This window comes from Hemiscyllium ocellatum, chromosome 8 (assembly GCF_020745735.1).
Source record: "Hemiscyllium ocellatum isolate sHemOce1 chromosome 8, sHemOce1.pat.X.cur, whole genome shotgun sequence".
Classification (NCBI taxonomy): domain Eukaryota; kingdom Metazoa; phylum Chordata; class Chondrichthyes; order Orectolobiformes; family Hemiscylliidae; genus Hemiscyllium; species Hemiscyllium ocellatum.
The window spans coordinates 44,558,493-44,586,135 of NC_083408.1; the positions used below are offsets into that span (position 1 = coordinate 44,558,493).

Sequence of the window (27,643 nt, forward strand, 5' to 3'; positions counted from 1 at the left end):
CTGGGATTTTTATTACTTTTCATCGCATGCTGAGAATGCTTGATTTAGAATGAGAGAACTTATGCTTTTTTGTGCTTTATTATTTTCCATTCCACTCCTTTGGGTACCTTTTTGATAAGTTGAGAAATCTATTTCTCCCTGCCTTGGCATTGGTCTCGACTATCTTTTCTGTGGAACATGCAGAGCAGAGACTGGGCACCCAGCCAGGCAGAAGGACGCCTAATGCACTAGTTCCAGTAGGTCATTTTCACATACATTTCTTCAAACCAATTTCCTGCATGCCATTCTTTTTAAGGGGGGGGGGGGGGTTTAGTAGATGCCAAGCAAGTAGTAACGAAGTTTGAGGGAATGGATCTGTAATAAATATTCAGGTATAATTTGAAAGAAATTCTCTCTGTAGAGGTGTAGCTACATTTATAAATGCAATTCTGTCATACTGTAATTACACATTCTAATCAATAGTGTTTATATATCAAGCAAATCCTCTACTCGGTTTCAGCTTCTGATGTGGAGAGCAGTCCCTTGGGAGAGTCACTCCAGCATGCACTTCTATGGCAATTCAGCCATAACACGCCCTCCATTTCTCCCCATCTACATATTAATATTTAACAATATCATCTGAAAGCATGTCAATTACCCAAGTGCTCAGATGCCACACTGCCACCATTCAGGACTGGGGAAGATAGCCAGATATTATCCTCGTAGATGATTACACCCCTCAGATTAAGTAATTCTAATTTGGTGTGTGATTAGGGATGGGAGGAAATGGTTGTAGGTGATGCAGGTATGAATATGCAGAGGGTTGTATTTGAGACGCATCCATCATGCAGTAATGCAGAACCTATGAAATTCTGGCAGGCTGTCTGGAGGAAAAGTGAAATAACTTCACACTATTGTGCAGGTAGCCATTCAAATGGGAGGGAGGAGGTGCTGTCACTTGAGAGAAATACTAGGGAAACTCAAGGATGATGAGTGTCCTGGACCTGATAGGTGTATCCTAGAACATTTAAAGGAAGTAGCTCCTCACATAGTTGACATAACTGGTAGGAATCTTCAAACGGCCCTTAAATTCTGGAAGAGTCCCAGAGAATTGGAAAACTTCCAGTTTGTAACTACTGGCTGGTTAGCTTATATTTGATCGTTTGTTGGGAAGTAAGGCAGGGCAAGTGACTGAGGTATCAGTAGAGGAGCACTTTAGGGCAAGTGATCTTAATTCTATTCGTTTTAAAGTAATTATGGAACAGGATGAAACTGATCAAAAAGTTAGTTCTAAATTGTAGTAAAGCCAATTTTAATGGTATGGAACATGGACTTTCAAAAATTGATTGGGGGAGGCTATTCACAGGTAAAGGGATGGTTGGTAAGTGGAAGCCTTTAAAAATGAGATAACCAGAATTCAGAAACAGTGTTCCTGTTAGCTTGGAGGTTAAGGCTAGTAGATATAGGGGATGCTGGAAGACTAGAGAAATTGAGACTTGGGTGAAGAATAAGGAAGAATTTGGTATAGACAGCTGGGATCAAGTGAATTCCTAGAGGAGTATAATGGTAATACGAGTATACTCGGAGGTCAGGAGTGCAAAAAGGGACAGGAGATAGCTTTGGCAAATATAGTTAGAGAATCCAAAGGGGTTCTGTAAGTACCTTAAGGGCACAAGAGTAACTAAGGAGAGAATAGGGCCTCTTAAAGGTCAGTATGGCTAACTATGTGTGGTTCCACAGGTGTTGAGTCGGATACTAAATGATTATTTCACATCAGTGAAGACTAAGGGTGGTGCTAAAGGGTTGCTTTTTGGGCTGGAGGCTTGTGACCAATGGTGTGCCACAAGGATTGGTGTTGGGTCCACTGCTTTTCATCATTTTATCCAAATCATTTTTATGAGAATATAAAAGGTATGGTCAGTAAGTTTGCAGATGAGACAAGATAGGTGGTATAGTGAAGATGTTGATCTCAGGACAACAGGATTTTGATCAGATGGGTTAATGGGTAAGGCATGATAGATGAAGTTTCTTACCTGTTAAGTCTTTAATTGAAAATGTCCATCCTGACATTGCCCATTCCTATTTTCAGACCATCTATTTTTCAAGAGCTGTCAAAGGCAAAGGGGTGACCTTATACAGGTTTATAAAATCGTGAGGATCATGGATAGGCTGAATAGCCAAAGTCTTTTCCTCAGGGTAGTGGAGTCCAAACCTAGAAGGCATAGGTTTAAGCCAAGAGGGAGAAGATTTAAAAGGGACCTGAAGGGTAGCTTTTTCACAGGGTGATGTATATATGGAATGAGCTGGGAGAGGAACAAGTAGAGGCAGATATTATTACAACACTGAAAAGGTATCTGGACAAGTAAATGAATAGGAAGGGTTTAGAGAGATATGGGACAAATACTGGCAAATGAGACTAGGTTAGATTGGGATGTCTAGTTGGCGCTGATGAGTTGGACCAAAGGGTCTGTTTCTGTCCTCTATGACTATGACTATGACTATTAGAATCTACTATAACAGAGCATTTAGGAATGCATAATATACTCAAGCAGAGTTAAAATAGCTTTGATGGGCCAAATGACCTACTTTTGCTGAAAGCATTCAACAAGTCAGGCAGAATTAGTAGAGAGAAGAATAAATTATCATGTTTCAGGCCAGTGACCTTTCACCTGTCATGGAAAATGTTACAGATTTTAACCAAGTAAAGAGACATGGAAAAGGGGATGTGTGGGGTGAAGGAAATAATTAGAGAGCATGCCTGTGATTGAGATGAAATGGAGTGATTTTAAAAAAAAAGGTGAATAGCAGAATGGTTGCCAGCACTAGTTGTGTAAATGGTTAAGTTCTAAGCAAAGGAGCTCTCCAGTCATTGTCAGGTTACTGCATTTCAAATCTCATACCATCATGAACTGATGATCACAACTTTTGAGATCACAAAAATCCATCAAGGGTTTCATCTTGTGCTGACAAGAATTCAATTCTCCTTCAACAGCTGACTAGAGCAAAAGGGTTTTATTTATGTCGCCCTAGCATTCGGGCGCACTGGTCTCTGAAGTTTACTTGGGACTGCCTTTGTAAAATCCTGTGTCCATCAGAGATTGAACTGATTACCATAGCAACTTGACTACTAGTGTACAATCTGATGTAGCAGGTCTCCATTAATAACTGCTGTCAGTAACCCATACACACACCTTTCCACTAATTTTCCACAAATAATAAAAAGTCAATAAGAGTAAAGCAAACACAAAAGTGAATCGATCAGATAGATAATGAAAAATGATTCTGGGATGAAGATGTCCATTTTAAAAAAAGTGATGCACATTTCAGTATGAGATTGATATAAGTGGAAGCACAACCTGATTTTATGATGCAAAATAGTGTTGGATGCTTCTCCTTCAGAAGAAATACTTAATGATGACGAGGGATATAGTTGCTTGACTAAGATATAAAAACTAAGCTGGCAAAGGCAGTGTGCAGCATTGAACAGATTTAATTTTCTATCAAGTGTCTCCGAGCAATTTCTGCTCTCCTGTTTCATGAGTTATTTATAACACAGCACAAATAATCTTTTTCATCGCTGTTTCTGGGACTGACCATTCTCATTTTTGTGTTGTAGCCTGAAGATCTACGGGATATCATAGAAAAGGCCAGGGAAATGGAGCAAAACTATGGACACTATTTTGATGCAGCAGTTGTTAATACAGACTTGGAGAAAGCATACCAAGAGTTAATTCGCCTTATAAACAAGCTTGATACAGAGCCTCAGTGGGTTCCATCAACATGGCTTCGGTGAGGAACAAATCATCAGTTTACAAGTCCTCTTTTCAACAGTTAGGCAGAAAGCAATCATTAATGAAACATAGAATAATCGAAGAATAAACAAGACATTCCATTTTATGCCAGCACTTGGTGATCGAAATACTCATGTAATTACTATTCAGTAACTATTTATAATGTAAATATAGATACAATTCTGGCACTAGCTTTCTTTGAATCACCCTGTACATAAGCCTAAGTCCAGGCTGTACTGATGTGACCTTTTTAGGTATTTTTATATTTTTTTTTAGGTTTCTGCTTTATGGACACCTCATTTTGAGTCTTTCATGAGGATTAAGTACATAGGGGGCAAAGTATATTTTTATGAAATAAAGTAGAATACATAAATTCCATCAGATTTTTTAATGCTATGATAGACATCATTTCCTCACTCCTGCTAAATTGGAGTGATTCAGAGGCTTATTCAGTATGAAGCCGTGATAGTTTTAAGATTTTTGTGAGAACCTGACTTATGCAGACTAATAAATTGATCTTGTGATCAGAATTTTTGATCAAAGACTGGAATGAATTATTGAATGTAACTACTGTACAGTAAAGCAATAATTGGCACGGCAGGCACCCCAGACCGCTAATTCTCAAATGTGAATGTTTTAATTTAATAATACGTGAGTTTGTTGAAATGTCTTCTCATGCAATTTGATTATTAATGATGTTTTGTGTTTTTTCTCTTCTGAGAATAAAGTTTTTAAAACACTGGAATTTTATGACCATTACGGCTGAAGTTGGCTGAACAGTCTTAAAATGTTTTTTTTACATTTTTCTGAGACTGTATTTTGTACAAATATTTTTTCCCAGTATTAAACTAATAGTGCAGTAGCACTGGAGGTATGGTGTACTTTTTCACCTTTTGATGCTCATCTGCTTGTGCTAAAGCAAAGCAGCATCTATAAGTGGTTGAGGTGATGAAGACTGCAGGCTGAGTGGGTCATCATTGAAGGAAAAAAGTGTTGACATGCCAACCTTTTTGGTTTCAATCAACTTCTTGGAAGAGGCATTTTGAATTATGCATGTGCAAATAATGCAAATTTTAACTTAAGAAATCTATTATTGAGGGGTACTATCTAAGTTTGTAATATATATCTTCATTCACTTGTATAAACAACTTTTCAGAACCTTGATTGTAAAATTGTATTTGTAGGTTTTCAATAAAACAAATCACTCATAACCATTGCCCTATTACATTATTACTTTGAGCTCACCTGGGTGACCAGTATTTTTAGTGTCTCCTGTAAAGATCAGAAAACCTATTTGTGAATTAATGGTTACAAGATAGTGAAACTTAGTTTTCTCTACTATTAAAAGTTCTTTTAGTTATAAAACAACAGAATTAACACAACGGGCAAAATGATCATGTTTGCAAAATGATCTCTCTGCAGCATCATTTTCTAATTAGTGACCCATTGGTGATTTGCGCTGACTTGGTTAAGGAGATGTTTTTAGTTCTGTTATTCAGAAAGCTCCATGTTTCTACTTTGACCTCGCTGTTTTAGTTTGAACTTGCACTTACAGAAATTTACAGCACAATATTTTATTGGCCTGCAAGCTGAGGAAAAAGTCTATAGTAAGTTTTGAGATGTCTCTCCAGTCACAGGATTACTACAGTATTGCAATGGATTTGATTCCAGCTCCTTTTCTCAAGCAACATGTTCATGATTAACTTGAAGTAATGCTTCTGTCAGGAGTTCTTCAGAATATTGTATAAAGCAGTGTTTGTATTTCACTATTCCCTACCAAGCATTAACTTGTCACTTGTTGGAATTGAAAGACCATATTTTATTTCAGTTTGGCACTAAAATGACTATGTATAGTCATTAAGAGCATTGGCTGAGAAGATTGGGAGTTGTGTGCATGCAATTACGCCCTTTAATGACTGATTTTTAATCAAAATTAAGGTGCTTCCCCTTCATCTAATTGTTTTAAAAGTTGCTGTACTTGAAACTAATCATAGTTACTAAGTAGTCCAAACTAATGGTGTATTTAATAACAGGAACTTGAAAGGGTTCAGAAAAGATTTACAAGGATGTTGCCAGGTTTGGAGGATTTGAGCTATAGGGTGAGGCTGAATAGGCTGGGGCAGTTTTCACTGGCATGTTGGAGGCTGAGTGGTGACCTCACAAAGGTTTATAAAATCATGAGTGGCATGGATAGGGTAAATAAACAAGGTTGTTTCCCTGGGTTAGTGAGTCTAGAACTAGAGGGCATAGGTTTAAGGTGAGAGGAGAAAGATTTAAAAGGGACCTAAGGGGCAACTTTTCACGCAGGGCTGTGCGTGTATGGAATGAGGTGGAGGCTGGTACAATTACAATATTTAAAAAGCACCTGGATGGTTATATGTTGGGTATATGAAGAGTCATAGGGATGTACAGCACGGAAACAGACCCTTCGGTCCAATCCGTCCATGCCAACCAGATATCCTAATCTAGTCCCACCTGCCAGCACCTGGCCCATATCCCTCCAAACCCTTCCTATTCATATACCCATCCAAATGCCTCTTAAATGTTGCAATTGTACCAGCCTCCACCACATCCTCTGGCAGCTCATTCCACACAAGTACCACCCTTTGCATGAAAACGTTGCTCCTTAGGTCTCTTTTATATCTTTCCCCTCTCACCCTAAACCTATGCCCTCTAGTTCTGGACTCCCTGACCCCTGGGAAAAGACTTTTTCTCTATTTATCCTATCCATGCCCCTCATAATTTTGTAAACCTCTCTAAGGTCACCCCTCAGCCTCCGACGCTCCAGGGAAAACAGCCCCAGCCTGTTCAGCCTCTCCCTGTAGCTCAGATCCTCCAATCCTGGCAACATCCTTGTAAACCTTTTCTGAACCCTTTCAAGTTTCGCAACATCTTTCCAAGAGGAAGGAGACCAGAATTGCATGCAATATTCCAACAGTGGCCTAACCAATGTCCCATACAGCTACAACATGACCTCCCAACTCCTGTACTCAATACTCTGACCAATAAAGGAAAGTATACCAAATGCTGCCTTTACTATCCTATCTATCTGTGACTCCACTTTCAAGGAGCTATGAACCTGCACGCCAAGGTCTCTTTATTCAGCAACATTCCCTATGACCTTCCCATTAAGTGTATAAGTCCTGCTAAGATTTGCTTTCCCAAAATGTAGCATCTTGCATTTATCCGAAATGAACTCTATCTGCCACTTCTCAGCCCATTGGCCCATCTGGTTCAGATTCTGTTGTAATCTAACCCTCTTCGCTATCCACTACACCTCCAATTTTGGTGTCATCTGCAAATTTACTAACTGTACTACTTATGCTTGCATCCAAATCACTTATGCAAATGACAAAAAGTAGAGTAAAAGGTGAGGTCTGCAGATGCTGGATATCAGAGCTGAAAATGTGTTACTGGTTAAAGCACAGCAGGTTAGGCAGCATTCAAGGAACAGGAAATTCGACGTTTCGGGCCAGAGCCCTTCTTCAGGAATGAGGAGAGTGTGCCAGGCAGGCTAAGATAAAAGGTAGGGAGGAGGGACTTGGGGGAGGGGCGATGGAGATGTGATAGGTGGAAGGAGGTCAAGGTGAGGGTGATAGGCCGGAGTGGGGTGGGGGCGGAGAGGTAAGGAAGAAGATTGCAGATTAGGAGGGCGGTGCTGAGTTGAGGGAACCGACTGAGACAAGGAGAGGGGAGGGGAAATGAGGAAACTGGAGAAATCTGAGTTCATTCCTTGCGGTTGGAGGGTTCCCAGGCGGAAGATGAGGCGCTCTTCCTCCAACCGTCGTTATGTTCTGCCGATGGAGGAGTCCAAGGACCTGCATGTCCTCGTTGGAGTGGGAGGGAGAGTTAAAGTGTTGAGCCACAGGGTGGTTGGGTTGGTTGGTCCAGGCGTCCCAGAGGTGTTCCCTGAAGCATTCAGCAAGTAGGCCACCCGTCTCACCAATATAGAGGAGGCCACATCGGATGCAGCGGATGCAATAGATGATGTGTGTGGAGGTGCAGGTGAATTTGTGGCGGATATGGAAGGATCCCTTGGGGCCTTGGAGAGAAGTAAGGGAGGAGGTGTGGGCGCAAGTTTTACATTTGCTCCGGTTGCAGGGGAAGGTGCTGGGAGTGGAGGTTGGGTTGGTGGGGGGTGTGGACCTGACGAGGGAGTCACGAAGGGAGTGGTCTTTGCGGAACGCTGATAGGGGAGGGGAGGGAAATATATCCCTGGTGGTGGGGTCCGTTTGGAGGCGGCGGAAATGACGGCGGATGATACGCTGTATATGGAGGTTGGTGGGGTGGTAGGTGAGAACCAGTGGGGTTCTGTCTTGGTGGCGGTTGGAGGAGCGGGGCTCAAGGGTGGAGGAGCGGGAAATGGAGGAGATGCAGTGGAGGGCATCGTCGATCACATCTGGGGGGACTCTGCGATCCTTGAAGAAGGAGGCCATCTGGGCTGTACGGTATTGGAACTGGTCCTCCTGGGAGCAGATGCGGCGGAGACGAAGGAATTGGGAATATGGGATGGCATTTTTACAGGGGACAGGGTGGGAGGAGGTGTAATCCAGGTAGCTGTGGGAGTCAGTTGGTTTATAGTAGATGTCTGTGTTGAGTCGGTTGCCCTCCACCGCATCTCCTCCACTTCCCGCTCCTCCAACCGCCATCAAGACAGAACCCCACTGGTTCTCACCTACCACCCCACCAATCTCCGTATACAGCATATCATCCGCCATCATTTCCGCCACCTCCAAACGGACCCCACCACCAGGGATATATTTCCCTCCCCTCCCCTATCAGCGTTCCGCAAAGACCCCTCCCTTCGTGACTCCCTTGTCAGGTCCACACCCCCCACCAACCCAACCTCCACTCCCGGCACCTTCCCCTGCAACCACAGGAAATGTAAAACTTGCGCCCACACCTCCTCCCTTACTTCTCTCCAAGGCCCCAAGGTATCCTTCCATATCCGCCACAAATTCACCTGCACCTCCACACACATCACCCGCTGCACCCGATGTGGCCTCCTCTATATTGGGGAGACGGGCCGCCTACTTGCGGAACGCTTCAGGGAACACCTCTGGGACGCCCGAACCAACCAACCCAACCACCCCGTGGCTCAACACTTTAACTCTCCCTCCCACTCCAACGAGGACATGCAGGTCCTTGGACTCCTCCATCGGCAGAACATAACAACACGACGGTTGGAGGAAGAGCGCCTCATCTTCCGCCTGGGAACCCTCCAACCGCAAGGAATGAACTCAGATTTCTCCAGTTTCCTCATTTCCCCTCCCCCCCCCCCCCTCCTTGTCTCAGTCGGTTCCCTCAACTCAGCACCGCCCTCCTAACCTGCAATCTTCTTCCTGACCTCTCCGCCCCCACCCCACTCCGGCCTATCACCCTCACCTTGACCACCTTCCACCTATCACATCTCCATCGCCCCTCCTCCCTACCTTTTATCTTAGCCTGCCTGGCACACTCTCCTCATTCCTGAAGAAGGGCTCTGGCCCGAAACGTCGAATTTCCTGTTCCTTGGATGCTGCCTAACCTGCTGTGCTTTAACCAGCAACACATTTTCAGCGACAAAAAGTAGAGGCCCAGCATCGATCCTTGTGGCACTCCACTGGTCACAGGCCTCCAGTCTGAAAAACAAATGTCCGCCACCACCCTCTGTCTTCTACCTTTGAGCCCGTTCTGTATCCAAATGGCTAGTTCTCCCTGTATTCCATGTGATCTAACCTTGCTAATCAGTCTCTCATGGTGAACCTTGTCGAACGCCTTGCTGAAGTCCATATAGATCACATCTACTGCTCTGCCCTCATCAATCTTCTTTGTTGCTTCTTCAAAAAATTCAATCAGTTTTTTGAGACATGATTTCCCATGCACAAAGCCACGTTGACTATCCCTAATTGGTCCTTGCCTTTCCAAATACATTCCCTCCAACAACTTGCCCACCACTGAGGTCAGGCTCACTGGTCTACAGTTCCCTGGCTTGTCTTTACTGCCCTTCTTAAACAGTGGTACCACGTTTGTGAACCTCCAGTCTTCCGGCACCTCACCTGTGACTATTGATGATACAACTATCTCAGCAAGAGGCCCAGCAATCACTTCTCTAGCTTCCCACAGAGTTCTCGGGTACACCTGATCAGGTCCTGGGGATTTATCCACCTTTACCAGTTTCAACACATCCAGCACTTCCTCCTCTGTAATCTGGAAATTTTGCAAGATGTCACTATCTATTTCCCTACAGTCTATATCTTCCATATCCTTTTCCACAGTAAATACTGATGCAAAATATTCATTTAGTATCTCCCCCATTTTCTGTGGCTCCACACAAAGGCCACCTTGCTGATCTTTGAGGGGCCCTATTCTCTCCCTCGTTACCCTTTTGTCCTTAATATATCTGTAAGGGAAGGGTTTAGAGGGATATGGGCCAAATGCTGGCAAATGGGATAGATTAATTTAGAATATCTATCGGCATAGACAAGTTGCATCGAAAGGTCTGTTACCGTGTTGTGCATCTCTATGACCTCAACTCTGGCATGGTGTTGCAATTAATGTCAAGCAGTGACTTGACGTGAGGGATTCAACATCACCTGACTGTTATCATGGGGCAATGGTGCATAGGAATGTTCTTTCCTGTCAGTGCTTGATGCAACTAAGAGATAATCCCCTAATACAATAATAACCTAGCCATTGTTACAACAATGAGTTCCCATTGATGAGAGGAAAAAAATCTTCCAAACCATTGAGAGAAATTGCCCTGTCATCTCCAAAGAGTAGTATGGGTTTATGTTGAACCACTGTGAACTGATCACATTGTCTGGACTTTTTTTCTCATGGAAAACCTTGCATTGTTTAACTGACCATACCTGGCTGAGCCGTTTGTGAAATACATTAAGGCGGATTAGCGCTCTCGCATCCTGACCAACTGAGCAATGTTTAATGCAGTGGTGATATATATGATGCAGATCAATACAAAAAGAATCCCTGAATTGAAAGATTGTAAGTGTTCTAGCTGAACTGCACTGATGTTGTTTGGAGAGTGTATTCAGGAATGGTTTACCTGGCTCTTAGACCAACAATTCCCACTGGAAGGACCAATCAAATGCTGGATTGTAACAATCAGACAGATCTGAGGGATGTTGAGGCTGAAAGATCAATGTAGCTCAGAAATCTAAGGAGGTGCTTGTTCTGAACTAGGAAAGGTTTTGGGCAGAAATGTGAGGTTTAGCGATAAAGATTTTTTTTCTCCTAAAATGTCTTGGTGATTTTAGATCGTTTGTATGAGAGCCCAGATTAACTTGTGAAGATTGGTTTGTCAGATTTCAATCAAAGTAGTGTGTAATTTTTGGACGTGTTTAGACATTTTCTATTAAGGCATTTGGAAGTTTGTTTTAATTAAATTTGTAGTTGAGCCAAATATTGCCTGTGATTTTGTTCTCTACAAAGTCTTAAAGTCCAAGAATAATTGTAAGGCAATGAACAGGAGCCCCTAACAGATGTCAGTACTAAATGCTTTTTGAGGGACATGGTACAGTGAGAAAATATTTTCTTGTGGGAGTGTAATAATGTACAAGATGTTTTCCTATCAGTTCAAACACTAACTACTGCCAGACTCCAACCTCCAATGTCAAAAAGTGCAGTGCTGGAAAAGCACAGCAGGTCAGGCAGCATTCGAGGAGCAGGTGAGTTGATGTTTTTGGCATAAGCCCAATGCCTAACCCTCACCTCTTCAATGGACGTGCTAAATAAATGTCAGCCACTTCCCCTCAGGAGTGGAGTTTCTATGGACATTTCCCGTTAACTGATCCACCAGGTGCCTGACAATAGATTTACCATAGTTTGTACATCACCAAGGAAGAATACAGAGGCAACTCCAATTACCTTGGAGTTTTGTTTAGCATGTGTTGGCATGTTTTTGTAATGCTGAGTATGTTGAAGCTTTTCAACACTTTTATGAAAAAGCAGGTTCCTGATTTTTATCATGTGTTTGATTTGTGCGATATTCTCCAATTTTCTTTTTAATTTAGCTACTTTTTAGGGGCTACTTTAGTGACTTGTATGTCCCGTCCTTCCTGAAGGTATTCAAGCTGAATTTATGCTCCTATTAACAGTTGTCAGCAGTAATAGCATTGTCTACGAGCACAATTGCAGGTTAAAACTACTGGTTGTGGAGTGTTGTCAGGGATACCTTAGAACCTGAAGTAAAGATTAAAAGATTCACCTCCTTTGTTTCAGGAGTATGCATGATAAGACTGAAGACTAAATGCCCATTTAAAGGATTCCATCGGAAGAGTTTAGAACATTTAAAAAGAATAGGGAGGGGGGGCAAAAAGAGGAGGGGGTATAGCACTGCTAATCAGAAAGGGTATCACAGCTACAGAAGTTACCTTTGTTGAGGGGGGTCTGCCGACTGAGTCAGTATGGATGGAAATTAGGAACAGTTAACTACAGTGCCCCCAATAGCAGCAGGGAGATTGAAGAAAGCATAGGTCGGCAGGTTTTGGAAAAGTGTGAATGTAAAGGGTGACTTTAACTTTCCCAACATTGATTGGAACCTCCTTTGAGCAGATGGTTTGGAAGGAGCTGTTTTTGTAAGGCGTGTTCAGGAGGGTTTCCTTACTCAGTACGTTGACAGGCTGACAAGGGGAGAGGCCAATTTGGATTTGGTGCTCGGCAATGAACCGGGGCAGGTGTCAGATCTTGCAGTGGGAGAGCATTTTGGTGATAGTGACCACAACTGCCTCACATTCTACATAGCTATGGAAAAGGAGAGAAGCAGGCACAATGGGAGGATATTTAATTGGGGAAAAGGAAACTATGATACTATCAGACGTGCATTACGAAGCATGGACTGGGAGCAATTGTTCTATGGAAAGGGCACTATAGACATGTGGAGACTGTTTAAGGAACAGTTGTTGCGAGTGATGCATAAATGTGTTCCTCTGAGACAGGCAAGAAGGGGTAAGATAAAGGAACCTCGGATGACAGAGCAGAGGAGCTTCTCGTGAAAAGAAAGAAGGCAGCTTACGTAAGGTGGAGGAAGCAAGGGTCTTGCTCAGCTCTAGAGGATTACAGGCAGGTGAGGAAGGAGCTCAAAAATGGTCTGAGGAGAGCCAGGAGGGGGCACGAGAAAGGTTTGGCAGGAAGGATTAGGGAGAATCCAAAGGCATTTTACACGTATGTGAGGAATAAGAGAATGATCAAAGAAAGAGTAGGGCCGATCAGGGATAGCATAGGGAACTTATGTACAGAATCTGAGGAGGTAGGGGAAGCCCTAAATGAGTTTTTTGCTTCTATCTTTACTAAAGAAAAGAACCTTGTAGTGAATGAAACCATTGAGGAGCAGATAAGCATGCTGGAACAGATAGAGATTGAGGAAGCTGATGTGCTGAAAATTTTGACAAACATTTAGATGGACAAGTCGCCAGGGCCAGACCAGATTTGTCCTCGGTTGCTTTGAGAAGTGAGAAATGTGATTGATTCGCCGCTTGCGAAGATCTTTGCATCTTCACTCTCCACCAGAGTCGTACCTGAGGACTGGAGGGAGGTAAATGTAATTCCTCTCTTCGAGAAAGGAAATAGGGAAATCCCCGGCAATTACAGACCAGTCAGTCTCACGTCTGTCGTCTGCAAGGTGTTAGAAAGGATTCTGAGGGATAGGATTTATGACCATCTGGAAGAGCATGGGTTGATCAAATGCAGTCAGCATGGCTTTGTGAGGGGCAGGTCATGCCTCACAAATCTTATTGAGTTTTTTGAGGATGTTACTAGACAAGTAGATGAGGGTCGAGTGGTGGATGTGGTGTATATGGACTTCAGCAAGGCATTTGATAAGGTTCCCCATGGTAGGCTCGTTCAGAAGTCAGGAGGAATGGGATACAGGGAAAATTAGCTGTCTGGATACAGAATTGGGGCTGGTTGACAGAAGACAGCGAGTGGTAGTGGAAGGAAAGTATTCTGCCTGGAAGTCAGTGGTGAGTGGTGTACCACAGGGCTCTGTTCTTGGGCCTGTACTCTTTGTAATTTTTATTAATGACTTGGATGAGGAGATTGAAGGATGGGTTAGCAAGTTTGCAGACGACACAAAGGTTGGAGGTGTCGTTGACAGTATAGAGGCCTGTTGTAGGCTGCAGCGTGACATTGACAGGATGCAGAGATGGGCTGAGAGGTGGCAGATGGAGTTCAACCTGGATAAATGCGAAGTGATGCATTTTGGAAGGTCGAACTTGAAAGTTGAGTGCAGGATTAAAGACAGGATTCTTGGCAGTGTGGAGGAACAGAGGGATCTTGGTGTGCAGGTACATAGATCCCTTAAAGTTGCCACCCGAGTGGACAGGGTTGTTAAGAAAGCATATGGTGTTTTGGCTTTCATTAACAGGAGGATTGAGTTTAAGAGCCGTGAGATCTTGTTGCAGCTCTGTAAAAATTTGGTTAGACCGCACTTGGAATACTTTGTCCAGTTCTGGTCGCCCTATTATAGGAAAGACGTGGATGCTTTGGAGAGGGTTCAGAGGAGGTTTACCAGGATGCTGCCGGGAGTGGAGGGCTTATCTTACGAAGAGAGGTTGACTGAGCTCAGACTTTTTTCTTTGGAAAAAAAAGGAAGAAAGGGGACCTAATTGAGGTGTACAAGATAATGAGAGGCATAGATAGAGTTGATAGCCAAAGACTTTTTCCGAGGGCAGAAATTGTTAACCCGAGGGGTCATAGTTTTAAGCTGTTTGGCGGAAAGTATAGAGGGGATGTCAGAGGCGGGTTCTTTACGCAGAGAATTGTGAGAGTAAGGAATGCGTTGCCAGCAGCAGTTGCGGAAGCGAAGTTATTGGGGATATTTAAGAGACTGCTGGACATGCATATGGTTACAGAAATTTGAGGGTTCATACATTAGGTTTACCTCACATGAGGATCAATGGTTGGCACAACATTGTAGGCTGAAGGGCCTCTTCTGTGCTGTACTGTTCTATGTTCTAAGAGTATTGCGATATCATTTCCAAGATATTATGTTATCTTAAATCAGAAGTATGATTGCCTACTAACTCATCAGTGGCACATGCAAGTCAAACAGATAAAAACTCACCATCAATTGATCTTTTTACACAAAAGCTGTCTCTCCCGTCACTGAAGGTGAGAATGGGTGGAAAATGCACATCATTAACAGTGTCCTCCATACATATAGAAATCAAAAGTATGAATATAATGCTATTTTCAGAAGAGTACACTTTGCAATTTTTTTTGCTTTTATTTCAATTATCTGTCATTTACTAATTCAATTCTTCTCTCACTCTTGTAATTGCTTATTTTAATGCAGCTTAATTTTCCCAAACTTGAACTTTTAGGAAGGTATAATAAAAATTATTTATGAACTCTGAAATATTTGCAAGTTAATTTACTTCAATTTTAGCTGATGATATTTGTCTCTAGTCCACCACCCATTGGAGATGCACTGAGAAACTTCACTGACATCCTTAAGAGAAGTAGCTGATCTTTATTTAGCACATCGCATTGAAGAAGGTTGAGATTGGGCATTGAATAGTGGCTGTTGGCAGTGTCTGAACTGATGGGCAAAAGGCTTGTACTTACACTCTCCCAAGAAAATGTTCCTGCAATGTACTGAACCAGTATAAATTTTGATGCTGGGTCCTAAAATGAGGTACTTCAAATTCAGCTCAAATCTTTGTAAAATTTTGACTCAACAATTTTATTTGCATTTGGTGCTGAAATGTTGAATGAGTTTTACACTTGGGGTTTCACACTTCCTGCACGTTGAAGTTCTGGTGCTCCTTTCAATCCATTTTAAGGCCACCTGCATCCTGATGCTTCTCACTATGTGAAATAAAGAGTTAACTTGTTGGATAGTACCCTCTGGTGGCTACATTAAAGGTATCTCAAGGAAATGTTTGAAGCTGATTATGTCTATTTTTCATTTCAGATAACTTTGTGTCTTCTGCCTCAAAGGTATATGAAATGTTACTTTGTTAGCTACTAAATATTAGATTCAGATTCCACAAATATATTTTAGTTTAATTTTTTATGACTAATGGACAGAGAGGTTACATAATTAGGCCACATTTGAAACTAGCTTCAGTCTCCAAACTAAGTATTTTCCCCACTCCAATCATTCGGTCCCTGATTTATAGTTTCCTGATAAAGTTTGCTCAATCAAAATATTTTGAGAGAATGGAGCTGAATCATGTTGAAACTTTGGATCTTCCAAAGAACAGAACAAATGCAATTTCAAATGAAACAACAATTTATACTCCAGGAGAAAAGGGGGCTGATTGATTAGCAGGTTAATTCTGCTTGACTGAGACATTATCATCGAGGATGAGATTAGATTACTTACAGTGTGGAAACAGGCCCTTCGGCCCTACAAGTCCACACCGACCCGCCGAAGCGCAACCCACCCACACCCCTACATTTACCCCTTACCTAACACTATGGGCAATTTAGCATGGCCAATTCACCTGACCCACACATCTTTGGACTGTGGGAGGAAACCGGAGCACCCAGAGGAAACCCACGCAGACACGGGGAGAACGTGCAAACTCCACACAGTCAGTGGCCTGAGTCGGGAATTGAACCCGGGTCTCAGGCGCTGTGGGGCAGCAGTACTAACCACTGTGCCACCATTCCGCCCATACGACAAGGAACCCATTACAAATAAGTATCGTTGGATGTTGAACCTTAACTCTCTTTTTCTCTGAAGATCCTGCTCGACCTGTTGAGCTTTTTCAGCAATTTCTGTTTTTGTTACTGCCAGATTGAATTTCTCCAGCACTTGCTTTCAGTTAAGAAACATGCTCCCAACTTCACTGGTAACTTCGCGAACATTCCTTTTGTTGACAGAGAATAGACTCTGCATGTGATTGAGGTTCCAATCAAGTGTAAATGAGCAATAGTGCAAGCTCCATTGATTGTCTGATTTGGTATAGATATTAACATACTGCTGACTATTCAACAAGTACTGTGCAGTTATATTATGTTTGATGCCTTGCTTCAGATTTTGCAAGAATGGCTTGTGCTCCATCTATTGCAAACAACTAAAAGAGCGTGCTCTTTGATTCAATCAGCCAGTTACTGGGTGTTATGATCTATGTATCTGACATCACACCAGTATTGAAATTCATAGATGAAACCATTCAATTGTGCAGCAAGGAGGCCATCTTTTGCATTGACACCAATTTGGTGAAAAATATCACTCATGTAGTTGCTGTATGGTAAAGTCACCATGATTGTACCAGACCATAAGACTGCTCTCATTAGAGAGAGATAACTGATGGTGGTTTAACCTGAGGGTCACCACAGCTCAGGCAAGAGAAGTTGAGTCCTCTTGATAACCTCAGCTTGTGCAGGAATTGAACCCACATTGTTGGTATTATTCTGTATTGCAAGCCAGCCTCCCAGCCAGCTGAGCTAAACCTATTTGAATCTTGAGTTATGCTTTGATTTTTCAGTTCATTGGTTTCAATCAGGCAGAAGGCATTAAAATCCTCCTCAAATGATTGTTAGCAAGGACAGCTATGTGACTGGAATTATTTGATAGCTACCTTAATATGAATTGGGATATGTATTAACAGCAAATCTGGAAATGACAAATGAAAGCTGAATAATAATAGATTTTATGCAAAAGAGGTTAAGGGAGCAAAGGGATTTGGTTTAGTGGGGAAGGGCAAGGAAGAAAGCAGCTGGTGTAGTTGAAAAATCCTAATATAAATCCGTGTATTGTCCAAAAGGTTAGCACAGTTTGGCAATGCAGTGTTAATGCCAACAGCATAGGTTTAACTCCTGGACCTGCTGAGGTTATCATGAAGGTACCAACTTCTCAACCTCTCCCCTCACCTGAGGCCATGTGCCCCCCAGGTTAATCCTCCACTCGTCATGTCTCTTTAATGAAAGAGCAGCCCTATGGTCTATTATTTGTTCAAAACAGTCAATTATATTAGATTCCAAGTTAAGTGCAAAGAGGAAAATGTATTCCAGTTAAAATTGCTATAATATGCACAATGCAAATACCTCAACAGCTGGGGTTAAAGAAGGTTTGAACTGCCTAAAGAAGTTCACAGCTGCCATTGAAATATAATTTTTTTTCAAAGTGGTAGTTTCTAAATTAAGTATTTTCTGTTTCTCTTTTAAGCAAAACGTGTCAATAAAATGTGACTTTGTCATTGAAGTCTAAAGTGTACATGTTGGGAAAACTTGCAACATTGACATTATCTGAACAAGTTACATTAATCAAAGACCACCTTCCAAAGTAGTCTTTTAGCTGAAATTAAGTGGGAGTCCATTTGGTCATCAAACCCTTCCGGTGCCTCAAATATGAGAGTATAGTCTTGGTACAAGTAAAAAATGTCTTTGCTTTGTTTGCTGTTTAGAGTAAAACTTCAATGTTTGTTTGGTTCTTCATTTGCTACTGTATATTACTGAACTGCTTTAGTGACTATGTATATAAATATATTTTTATGAATAAAATATATTTTTGAAACAAAATAGAGCAGCATAAACTTCATTGAGTATAATATTCAAATTTATGACATCATTTCAATAAGCTAACTTAAAGGTGGAACAAAAGTGAATTATATCTTTCTTGCCTGCATTGGTTAAATAAGTCATTGTTTAGTAAAGTGCCCTCTATGTTTAGTTTTCAGAAAACATCTGGCATTTTTTTTGTTCCATTCTTTTGCAATATGATGCAAGTGATGCAAATTGCAATTATTTTCCATCCACATTTCTCTCTGTGAATGTAAAATAGGAATACATGGCTGATTTTAGATGAAATTAAAAGGCAGTAATAAAAATAGATTAAAATAGCCTCCTTACTTTCATTTTGCTAAGTGTGTATTTTAACTTCCTAACCATGTTAGAGAAAAGAAAATTAGATTGGATAGCAATTTCTTGTTGTCCTGGATATTTTGAATTAGTAAGAGCAGGATCAACAGATTCTTTCCATTCCCAGCAACACCAACAAATCATTTATGCTAATTATTAAAAGTCATTAAGCTTTACAGCATGCATACCCACCCTCTGGTCCAAACCATCCAGGCTGACCAGATATCCTCAATAAATCTAGTCCTGTTTGCCAGGATTTGACCTAAACCCTTCCTATTCATATATCTATCCAGATGCCTTTCAAATGTTGTAATTGGACCAGTCTCCACCACTTCCTCTGGCAGCTCATTCCATACAAGCATCACCCTCTTTACATCTTTCCCCTCTCACCTTAAACCTATACCCTCTAGCTTTGGACTTACCCACCTTGGGGAAAAGAGCACACCCTATCCAGCCTCTCATACCTCAGGGAAGGTAGCCCTAGCTTCTTCAGTCTCTCCCTATAACAACACTCTTGTAAATCTTTTCAGAACCCTTTCAAGTTTCACAACATCCTTCCTATAGTGGGGACAGCAAAGTTGAATGCACTATTCCAAAAGTGGCCTAACCAATGTCCTGTATAGCCATAACATGACCTCCCAACTCCTAGGCTCGATGCTCTTACCAATGAAGGCAAGCATATCTGAATGCAGCCTTCACCACCCTGTCTATTTGGGACTCCACTTTCAAGGAACCGTGAACCTGCACTCCAAGGTCCCCTTGTTCAGCAACACTTCCCAGGACCTTACCATTACATGTATAAATCCTATCCTGATTTGCCTTTCCAAAATGCAGCACGTCACATTTATCTAAATTAAACTCCATCTGCCACTCCTCGGCCCATTGGCCCATCTGGTCAAGAACTTCCCAAGGCACTTCACAGGAGTATTTTACACATAGTCACTTTCCATGATATTAAATCAAATGATCAAAATTTTGTGAAAGAGGTGTCATGTAAGGCAGCTAGTACATGAAAGAGTTAACATATTATGACGCTCTGCTGATCAGAATCTAAAAGACTCTGTTCTTAGGAAGAGCTAATCAATTGTGTTCTCAGTTGCAAGCTCGTGTTGATGTGTATTTACAAGTTTGATCTGTGGTCTGACAAAGGATTCCCAAATAAGTGTAATTAGCTCTTAGGTATTATGCAATAAACCTATTCTGTTCATCAAGGCTAACCTCCCTTTTGCTGAAGACTTAATGTGAGCATCCTTCCCATTTGTTATCAGTGACTTAAGCTAATGCATATAAGAAGAAAATAAACAGTGAATCTTAACTAAAGCATCTCAGAACATAGCATTAAACACAATGAAAGCTGAGCCAGTAACTCAAAATATACCATGGTAACAATAGATGGGCATCACTGTCTCATATAAAATGCTGTCAGTAATGGTGTCCTGAAGAAATCCTCAGCTCTATAAAAGCCACAGCCATTCAAGGAGAAGAAAAAAAATAAATTCAAGCCATAAAATTGAGTGTATTTTTAAATTCAGCAGCATAAAAGCACACAGAGCCAGTCAGCATCTGTAAAATCAGCAGCTAGCAAAAAGCTTCAGGAACTACAGCAGTACCAAAAATGTCTGTAGAAGCTCAAATCACTTAGAAAATGTTTTTTCACTAAAGCTATATATAGGACAAGGCAGGCCATTATGGACACTAAATTAAGTCTGCTGGAGGAAGGGTGAAAATTCTTACATCTAATTAAATAATTGTGGCTGAGCAGTTTAAAAAGAAGGCTTTAATCCCTATATTCAGTAAGTGAGTATCATTGTACCTGTTTGCAATTGTCAGGAAAGGATGCACAAATATCTCTGGATGAAAGGTCACAGATTAAGAAAACTGTGACAGCAGCAGTATAATTTGCATAAGAGTGCAAAAAATTCAAGACAGAACAAGAGTGAATTACAAATCTTTGTTTTGAAATATAAGCACATATTTGTTGTGTACCTGAAGATAGTCTTAAATACAATGCCCCTTTTCCAAGATGAACAAGCATAAATCTCAGAGAGAAAACAGAAAAGGTGGCAATCATCTACAGTATATTGTTAAAAAGGCCACAAAATCCACTGACAATACAGGAAAATAGTCTTTTCTTTCATCTTGAGAAAGTAAATATGGAATATTTCTTCATTTTAAATCATTTCAAATGCTTGAATATTTTTCAGCAGATATTGGAATATAATTCAGAAGTTATTCACTTTTAACAAACTTAAGAAACTATCTGGAAAGTAAAATATTAAGATCGAATTGAAAAATCTAACTAAAACAACAAAGTTTCTCACTGATAAAGCTTTATTGGTAATTCAGCTTCATTACCCAGTAATTAAAGACGATAATTACATTATTTAAAAAGCTTGCTGAAGGAGACTCGTTAGAAACAAAACTCACATATTAATAAATTTCAGTCCGAGTCAAATTCTGAAGCAGCGAATTTTATTGATATGTACTTGCAAGAACGGGTGCCTAATGAGTCAGCACCCGATCTGAGGGTTACATTCTGATTTATGCTGTTCAGCTGTATCTCTCAGTCCTCCCCTTTCACACCATTGGTTACTTTTACTGTAGACGTAGCCTATCACAAGCTCTTGCTTCGCTCCACTTTTGTCTAGCTTCTCTCCGCCTCTGTTTACTTCTCCCATTACTCTAAGCCTGTCGCCCCTTACTCTTATTTATCTCATTCCTTATATGTGATATCCTGGCATAGTTTGCTGTCTTCGTGCAATCATCCTGCCAAACTAAATTCCATCCGTTGGCCACATCCCTCCTGAGACTGGCACACTATTCTCCTGTTACTGGTACATCCCGCTACACCCTATTAGTCATAGATAATTCGGCCTGTTTTTGCTTCTCCTATTCTCCTATGCCTGGTACATCCTCCTCCACGATTACTCTGCCCTAATGGTCAGAGATAATTCTACCTGTTTTTGCTTCTTTCTGTTTTCTTATGCCTGGTACATCCCGCTCCACAATGGCTCTGCTTTATTAGTCATAGATAATTCTATCTGTTTTCGCTTCTCACTGTTCAGTATTTGCTTGCGCAGCCTAATTTTATAATGTAAGCTTTTGCAGAAACAACATCTGTTCCCTTTTTCTGCACAATTTTAACCCTATACCTTACAAGACTTAACATTAAATTTAATTGAAATGATTGGACAATTTAAAACTCAGCTAAACAAAACCAGCTATATATACAAAAATAACCAACATTCAGGTAAGTCATTTAACAAATGAGTTAAATACAGTGGCATTGGAGAAAGCGATCACACCTCCAAGTATACTTGAAATACAGCTACAGCTACATAAGACTTGACTGTATGGAAGAGAAATTTCATAGAATCATAAAATTGTGCAGCACAGAAACAAACCCTTCCATCCAATTCATCCATGCCGACCAGATATCTAAATTAATTTAGTCCCATTTGCCAGCATTTGGCTGATAGCCTTCTAAATCCTCCTATCCATGTACCCATCCAGATGCCTTTATTTCATGAGGTACAGAATGGCCTCAGAATGGGCGGCACAGCAGTTAGCACTGCTGCCTCACAGCGCCAGAAATCCGGGTTCAATTCCCAACTCAGGCGACTGACTGTGTGGAGTTTGCACGTTCTCCCTGTGACTGCGTGGATTTCCTCCAGGTGCTCCGGTTTCCTCCCACAGTCCAAAGATGTGCAGGTCAGGTGAATTGGCCATGTGAATGTAGGGGAATGGGTGGGTTGCGTGTCGGTGTGGACTTGTTGGGCTGAAGGGCCTGTTTCCACACTGTAAATAATCTAATCTAAAAGAATTATCAAACAAGCCCAGAGAAGAACAAGTAAACACATCTCTTTATTCTGTAGGCCAGTAGCTGATCACATTTTAAAATCCAGAATGTAAAATAAAAGACTGATACCTTTAATATTGTAAGAGCATTTTACAGTAACTACTTTAGGTGCTAATTGTATTAATGGAAAAAACAAGATTTAATTGAGGAATGCAGCTTTCTGGAGAATCTGCAAACAACTTTATTAATGATCTTTATACATTGTCAGATTTTGAGATTATGGAGAATTGAAAACACTGATTTGAGACAAAATTTTTGTTGGAACTTTACAAATTTCTTTCTGGTATGAGGCAATCAAAAAAGTCACTGAGGAAAGAGCTATCCAGATAGCCATAGAAGTTGAAATCTGCAAATAGCACAAGAGAATGATGGGATTGGAAAGCCAATCTAGCTCTGGACGATTATTACACTTTGTTAACTTAATAAGGTACAAGAACAGATGTACCACATGACAGATCAACACAAAACATGTTCAAATCATTTGGCTTCAAGAGAAGAACACTAATGAGATGTGGGGATTGTTCAAGGAGCAGCTACTGCGTGTCCTCGATAGGTATGTACCAGTCAGGCATGGTGTAAAGGGCCTTGTGAGGCAGCCGTGGTTTAGTAAGGAATTGGAGTCCCTTGTGAAAGGGAAGAAGGCGGCATATGTAAAGATGAGGCGTGAAGGTTCAGTAGGGGCGATTGAGAGTTATAAGGTAGCCAGGAAGGAGCTAAAGAGGGAGCTAAGAGAAGCGAGAAGGGGACATGAAAAGTCTTTAGCTGGTAGGATTAGGGAAAACCCAAAGGCTTTCTATAGGTATGTCAAGAATAAAAGGATGACTAGGGTAGGTATCGGTCCAGTCAAGAATAGTAGTGGGAAGTTGTGTGTGGAGGCGGAGGAGATTGGAGAGACATTAAATCAGTACTTTTCATCAGTATTCACTCAGGAACAGGACACTGTTGCTGATGTGAATATGGAATCACAAATAATTAGAATGGATGCCCTGGAAATATGCAGGGAAGAGGTTTTGGGAATATTGGAAAGGATGAATATAGATAAGTCTCCTGGGCCTGATGGCATTTACCCCAGGATCCTATGGGAAGCTAGGGAGGAGATAGCAGAGCCATTGGCCTGGATTTTTATGTCGTCATTGTCAACGGGAATAGTACCAGAGGACTGGAGGATAGCGAATGTGGTCCCATTGTTCAAGAAAGGGAGTAGGGATAGCCCTAGTAACTATAGGCCAGTGAGTCTGACTTCAGTGGTGGGCAAAGTCTTAGAGAGAATGGTAAGGGATAAGATTTATGAACATCTGGGTAGGAATAACGTGATCAGGGATAGCCAGCATGGTTTTGTGAAGGGCAGGTCGTGCCTCACAAACCTTGTTGAGTTCTTTGAGAAGGTGACTAAGGAAGTGGATGAGGGTAAAGCAGTAGATGTTGTGTATATGGATTTTAGTAAGGCGTTCGATAAGGTTCCCCATGGTAGGCTAATGCTAAAACTTCGGAGGTATGGCATTGAGGATACATTAGAGGTTTGGATTAGGAATTGGCTGGCTGGAAGGAGACAGAGGGTAGTAGTTGATGGATTATGTTCATCTTGGAGCGCAGTTACTAGCGGTGTACCACAAGGATCTGTTTTGGGACCATTGCTTTTTGTTATCTTTATAAATGATCTAGAGGAAGGACTTGAAAGCTGGGTAAGCAAGTTTGCGGATGACACAAAAGTCGGTGGAGTTGTGGATAGTGAGGAAGGAAGTGGCAGGTTACAGCGGGATATAGATAAGTTGCAGAGCTGGGCGGAAATGTGGCAAATGGAATTCAATGTAGCTAAGTGCGAAGTCGTTCACTTTGGTAGGAATAACAAGATGATGGATTACTGGGCTAATGGTAGGCTACTTGGTAGTGTGGATGAGCAGAGGGATCTTGGTGTCTATGTACACAGATCTCTGAAAGTTGCCACCCAGGTAAATAGTGCTGTGAGGAAGGCATATGGTGTACTGGGCTTTATTGGCAGAGGAATTGAGTTCCGGAGTCCTGAGGTCATGTTGCAGTTGTATAAGACTCTGGTGAGGCCTCATCTGGAGTATTGTGTGCAGTTTTGGTCGCCATACTATAGGAAGGATGTGGAAGCTTTAGAACGAGTGCAGAGGAGGTTTACCAGGATGTTGCCTGGAATGGTAGGAAAATCTTATGAGGAAAGGCTGAGGCACTTGGGGCTGTTCTCATTGGAGAAGAGAAGGTTTAGGGGAGATCTGATAGAAGTGTATAAGATGATTAGGGGTTTAGATAGGGTAGATACTAAGAACCTTTTACCGATGATGGAGTCAGGTGTTACTAGGGGACATAGCTTTAAATTAAGGGGTGGTAGGTATAGGACAGATGTTAGGGGTAGATTCTTCACACAGCGGGTTGTGAGTTCATGGAATGCCCTGCCCGTATCAGTGGTGAACTCTCCTTCTTTATGTTCATTTAAGCGGGCATTGGATAGGCATTTGGAAGTTATTGGGCTAGCATAGGTTAGGTAGGACTCGGTCGGCGCAACATCGAGGGCCGAAGGGCCTGTACTGCGCTGTATCCTTCTATGTTCTATTTGATGCTGGGACTTATTATTCCAGAGTTAGAAAAGACACACAAAGAAAAAAAATGTTCATTGTTAGATCTATCAAACTAATGCAAATTCTGTAAGAAAGTGGGACACTTCTCAAGACTATAAAAATGTCAAAAATAACCTTTAAACCACAGAAATAATAATATTTACTTGCAGGTAGTCATGAACATCTGACAGCAAGCATCTTTGGAAGAAAATCCAAACCACCAATATGTACTTCAATGGAACATATATCTTTTTATGATAATTTACTATCTTTGGAAGATGCTAATTGACCTTTCCTAGAGTTAATAGATGACTTGTTGAATCAGATATGACACACATACAGACACTAATGATCATTCAACTAATTACAAATTTGACTCTAGGTGAGTGTTGTAATATTTTCTAAAATCACCCTTTCGTTGAATGAAATGAAACTACATCCTTCTGACAAGGAACAGCATGATGCAGGCACTGTTCAAGATCAAATGAATATTGAGAGTAGTTTTAAAATTTAGAAATAGTGCCATGTGCAATAGGTATAAAATCAAAACTTCTCATTTGAGCAGAAGAGCATGCTTCACTCATAAAACTCTATGCTATGTTGAACAAGCAAGTCACAAAGCCATATACTAGATCAACATAGTTTATTCGAAGGCTTCATAGGTCCAGGAGAACGTTCATTGAAACTGTTGGGAAATATACAGCACTCAAGATTAATTACATTGATCTAAAACAACTCTCCATAACTGAATGATCAGAAGGTACCACCAATTTCATAGGTTTGAAGAATTATTCGATTGTCTTCCAGAGACAAATCTTCAAACTCCGATCACTGGGCATCCTTGCCATCACAACCACCAGGAGTTAGGGAGGAGTCTCTTGATAGAGTAAATTCTGCTCTTCAGAAAAAGCAGGACCAAACATCACTACCAGTTTTAATGTTTTGGGTCAAGTGACCTTCCTCAGAATTGCTTTTCCAGCTATTTCCATTTTTGTCTCTGAAATATAGCATCTGCATCTTTCAGTTTTTATCACTATCTATTTTACTCCCGACTATGATTGAATTGGACAAAACAATTGCTTTTTGGAAGAATCTTGTGTGAGAATAGAAGGATCAATTATGAGTCTACTTCATTACAATGTTGAAAGGAGAAAGTTACTTTCAAAAACACAGCCTTTTGCTTGGTATGATTTTAGAAAATTAAATTTCCTCCAAGAGACACCCGTGTTCAACAGTAACATTGACGTCAGAACACATTGTCTGCAAAGGACATTCGAGAAATCCAATCCAGCAGGGTCTCAATGAAGCAATGAACTGCACTTAATTGTTTTGTCCCACAAGTAGATCCCAACCCAAGTAGGTGCCAGCCATTTATAAAGTCAGAGATTTGTTGGGAGATAGAGGTAGTGGTAAAGTTACCTGACTTATTTGAAACAACTATATTTTTTAAAAACAGAAAAAATTGTTGGGGGAGAGTTGTTGTATAAGACAGTTAGTATCTAAAGGGATTGATATCAGGTGATAAGCTCCAGCCATCCAGGAAAGGACAGTTCCTGGAAGAAGCTAAAAGAGAAAATACTGGAAAATCTCAGCAGGTCTGGCAGCATCTGTAAGGAGAGAAAAGAGCTGACGTTTCGAATCTAACTGACCCTTTGTCAAACCCGCCCCCTTTATTTTAGCTTTGACAAAGGGTCAGTTAGATTTGAAACGTCAGCTCTTTTCTCTCCTTATAGACGCTGCCAGACCTGCTGAGATTTTCCAGCATTTTCTCTTTTGGTTTCAGATTCCAGCATCCGCAGTAATTTGCTTTTATCCTGGAAGAAGTTAATGGTAATGTGCACTCGCTCTTAAATGCAATCTGAGGTCTAACAAAGGTGTGTCAGGAATCTGTTGGACATAGCAAAGAGAAGATATTGTGCAGGTTGAAATACACCGCTTGATTTTAAGGGAGGCAAGTAAAATAGAGGTTGTTTTTGGCAGGAGAGGGGGCCAGGCAGTGGATTGAAATCAGATGGCTGATAGGAAGGAAAACTAGGTCTCGGAGTTGTGCGTGTGTCAGGTAAAGACCTAGTGTGAGAAAGAATAATGGTTGGATTCGAATACAAGGGAAAGAATTTTAAGATCACAGCATTGTCAAACCATGAACCAACATAAAAAGTGAGCAGAATAATGGGTGAAAGGGATTTGGTAACAGGATAGAGAAAACAAGGTTTAATGTGAAAATATAAACACACAAATTAGGAATAGAAACAGACCGTTTGATCCTCCAGGCCTGCTCTGCCATTTAGTAAGATCAGTGCTAGAGCCACTTTTCCACTTACCATTGTTTCCTTTAGATTCTCAATGAGCACGAGAATCTATCTACCTTCATCTTAAAAATATTCAATGAGCCTGCCTCCACTGTTCTTTGGGGAACAGAGTACCAAAGACTCAAGACCATCTAAGAGAAAAAAAATCCTCCACTTCTCCAAACTAAATGAATTCTGATTTTTAAACTGTGTTGCCTATTTTTCAATCTCTCACACAATCCTTTCAACATTCACTCTGATATGTTCCCTCAGACTATTTCATTATTCAATAAGATTGAAACTCTGTATATTCCAACAGATACAACCCCAATCTAT

General features: G+C 41.2%; 1 protein-coding gene across 8 annotated transcripts in view; it reads left to right on the forward strand.

Annotated features, from left to right (window-relative positions):
* The window catches only part of pals1a (protein associated with LIN7 1, MAGUK p55 family member a), a 113,400-nt gene extending 108,476 nt beyond the window's left edge, over positions 1 to 4,924 (forward strand). For all 8 annotated transcript variants that reach the window (XM_060828879.1, XM_060828887.1, XM_060828886.1 and 5 more), the window contains one exon: positions 3,596 to 4,924. In XM_060828879.1, the coding sequence (XP_060684862.1) occupies positions 3,596 to 3,772 (177 nt within the window). In that variant the 3' untranslated portion in view covers positions 3,773 to 4,924. The remainder of the gene's footprint in view (positions 1 to 3,595) is intronic.
* Positions 4,925 to 27,643: the final 22,719 nt, after the last annotated feature.